The 3,530-nt window shown below is 34.8% G+C and overlaps 1 protein-coding gene across 1 annotated transcript; it reads right to left on the bottom strand.

Annotated features, from left to right (window-relative positions):
• Window positions 1-2,122: 2,122 nt before the first annotated feature.
• On the bottom strand, window positions 2,123-3,034 carry LOC101301150 (DNA topoisomerase 6 subunit A-like). Its single transcript, XM_004308681.1, has one exon. It carries the CDS (start codon window positions 3,032-3,034, stop codon window positions 2,123-2,125), a length of 912 nt encoding a protein of 303 aa, XP_004308729.1.
• Window positions 3,035-3,530: the final 496 nt, after the last annotated feature.

Raw genomic sequence — 3,530 nt, 5'->3', positions numbered from 1 at the left:
CCCTTTTTTTGTTTTTGCCAAAATAAAATATAAAAACTTTATATACGTCCAGTAATCGTCACTCTCATCTTTCCTCATCGAAAACTATCTCTCTCATCTTTCCTCATCGAAAAACCGTTACTCTCATCTATGGAAATGGGTCGTGGGCGTGTGCGGTACTACAGAGGACTGTGTGGATGGGATTATGGTTCCCCGAAGTCGGGCAACATCAAAGGAGGAGGAGGCGACGCCGGAAGGGAGGCGCATTCATGGGAGAGGGAGAGCACGTTCGACGGACTACGGTGGTTGTGCATCATCGTCGGAGAGGGGCCGTGGGTGTGGGTTGGTGGATTCAGGTTCCGAGAGGAGACGCTGGGTGGAGCTGGATTCTACCACTACCAAAGGTTAAGGTTGCTTAATTGTTGAATTTTGATGTGTTAATTCTCTCACAAATTGATGTTTCTATGTTTTTATTCTTGCTCTAAGAGTTCTTGGTTCTCCTTACCAGACTGTAGACCTGATAGGACCAGCACAAACACAATATTTATAGAGAAGATGTGCAAAATCGTGTGAAATCTATTTTCGGAGAGAACTGCCAAGAAGCTAAAGAACGAGCTATGGAAGCGCTTTTAAAAGGTATAATGAATTACAAACAATATATTTTGTCTGTGTATTGAGTGCGCCATGTAAGTTTTCTTTATCGTAAACTCAATTTCTTTATAAATCTAAATTGAGAAATTCATCCGAATGGTATACGAACTTTTGCTCCTTATAAACTTTGGTATATCAAATTTTGAAAATATTAGAACGATATCTCATGTTTCATCCCGACCTAAAATTGGTATATATAGCCATTAAGATGACCAATTTACCCTTAAGTTCTCTTTTTTTCTCAGTTTTTTTATTTGTTTTCATATTCCATAAATATTAGAAGAGATTTTGGAATTTGATGATTTGGGTTGGCCTTTATAAACTTGAAGAAGATTGAAGAGGGGAAACATATAGAAATTCAATCATTGTTGTTTCCGCCGACACTTAAGGATCTTGTTGTTACCGTTGACATTCAAGGATGATTGAAATGAAGAACTGATTATTAGCAAGGAGAAAGGAACGATGAATTTTTTCACTATGTTCCAAAAAATATAACAAGCCAAAAAAAGAAAATTGGAATATGAAAACAAAGAAGAAAAACTGAGAAAAAAAAGAGAATTTAAGGGTAAATTGGTCATCCTTTTTATTGGTCTGAGGGTAAATTAGTCATCTTAATGATTATAGATACCAATCTTAGGTCGGGATGGATCCATGAGATACAAATCTGATATTTTAAAAACTTGATATACCAACCAAAGTTTATAAGGAGCAAAAGTTCGTATACGTACCATTCTGACGAATATCTCATTTATACTAGATCAATACAAGTAAACTTAAACATTCTGTGTTTATATGTCAATTGTACTTAGGATTGCAAACACTATATATATCCTCAATCTGCATAAAACATGAACATATGAACATGAACTCAGAAATTTACCATAACCACTTTGATTATCCATTCAACCTTCTTCTTATTTCACTTTTATGTTCTTTTAGTAATGAGACTAAGTATGAGAATTATATGTGCATAAGAAAGGACTAACAAACATATATATAACATATTGTAGGTAGTTTCATCCATAAAGAAACTGCCACAAACTTAATTGATTTGTCATAAAACTGCTCTCAACTACAATTTAGATTTCAAATTCAAATGTAAAGCTTACCTATAGATTTATCTTAAGGCTTTTACACATGTCTTAAACTCAAATCACATTATATATATACTAGCATCTTGAACCGCACTATGTGCATGTATGTGTCAATTTTTTTAAACTATTATAGTTATGCTCAAAGTTTGATTTCCCTCCCATTCTCAAAAAAAAAAAAAAAAAAAAAAAAATTAACCTTCCCCGCTTTTCTCTCCCACCTCCCACGTTTTAAGCTTCTTTCTTTCTGTTTTTCTTTTTTTCTTGTTTCTAACTTTTGTAATTACTAATTTGTCCTTCATCTGTTAGAAGACATGCTTTAAAATTTTAATCAATTAAGGACATTATAGGTAGTTTAAAAATTTAACCGTTGACAAAGTCAAAAAAGCCTTCTGGCTTTATTAATAGACAAGATTAAGCTGCTTGATTGTTTTCAGCCCACGCATTGGTTCACTCCCAGCGGGTGTACCATGTTCTTCAAGGTCTGATGGACTCAAACCCAACAACTTAATGTTTGGTGTGCATAAGTTTATAGAGTTGTACACCATATCTTGGCTGCCACAGTAGTAGTTGGAACAAACCTTGAAGCCACCTCCATTTTGGTCTCTAAGGAATACTACTAGGAAATTGAGTTGCTTCTGCGCCTTGTGTAAGAGAGTCCGAGTTGCAATAGTTGGCACTCTGCAACCAGTGATAATAATGCAACGAAATCTGTGATGGAATTTTTCCTCCACAAGTCTTTGAAAAATTTTGTCTTTTTCAACAACCAATATGAGCAAGAGCTCTTTCTTAGTCAGTTTAACAAACTCGAGTTCCATGGCTACGTCACGAGGCTCTATACGAATCGCCTTTTGACAATTAGTTGTATAAATTGTTTCTCCTTTGGTGAATTTAAATTCAATATCACCAACAATACTCCCTTTAACCGACACAAAGATATTTAAGCTGTCTTTATCACACCCAATCGCTTTACATATGCGTTCAAACACCTTTTGAACTGCAATAGTATTGGCAAATGTCTCTTTATATGAATATTGAATCGAACGTATGTTGGCCGTCATGTCTATCTTTAAAAGTATGTATATCAGACGAAGCAGAAGATCAATTCTAGTGAATACCTCTATGCTTTGTTTGTTATCATAATCACAACGGTATGTGTTTTTGCCTTTCAACACATGACAATGTAGCTCTTCAACATAGACAGTCTTTTGCTTTTCACAGTTGGTCTCCAATTCAAAATAGTTTCCCACTCCATCACTGAAACGTTTTTCAAAATTTTTCTCAATGTTGTCACATACTTCCTCCGCCTTCATTTTCCTAACTTGCCAAAGATCCTCGTACCCCTTTTATATCCTTCAAATCATCCAAACTGTTGTAGGCGCGTTTGGTCCGTAGATACTTTATCTTGTACTTTTCTAGAGACTTTAAGATATCATCGTCGTCCTTAATACCTTTATCCTTCTTGAGTTGACTAACCTTTGCATCAACAATTTCTTTATTAAATAATATCGATCGAAAACGTTTTCTAGTTTTTTTTTTTCTCCTTTGTAACTTTTTTTTTCTCTTCATTTTATGAAGTTAGTGGGTAGTGGAGACTGGGGAGTTTTTTTACGGTTATAACACCCTGTTGCAGTTATTTCTTTCCCACTTTTCTCTTCTCACTTATCTCCTTTTTTATTTATCTTTTTTTTTATTTTGTTTTTTTATCTCTTTACCGTAATAACCTTCGTGTTTTGTTGTAAAGGTAATGTGATAGCTGGGCAAAATCGGCAGTTCACTTTTTGATGAATTTGTTGAACGCCTGGCTTT

This window comes from Fragaria vesca, linkage group LG7 (genome assembly GCF_000184155.1).
Source record: "Fragaria vesca subsp. vesca linkage group LG7, FraVesHawaii_1.0, whole genome shotgun sequence".
Lineage (NCBI taxonomy): Eukaryota > Viridiplantae > Streptophyta > Magnoliopsida > Rosales > Rosaceae > Fragaria > Fragaria vesca.
This window is presented reverse-complemented; position numbering and strand designations above follow the sequence as displayed.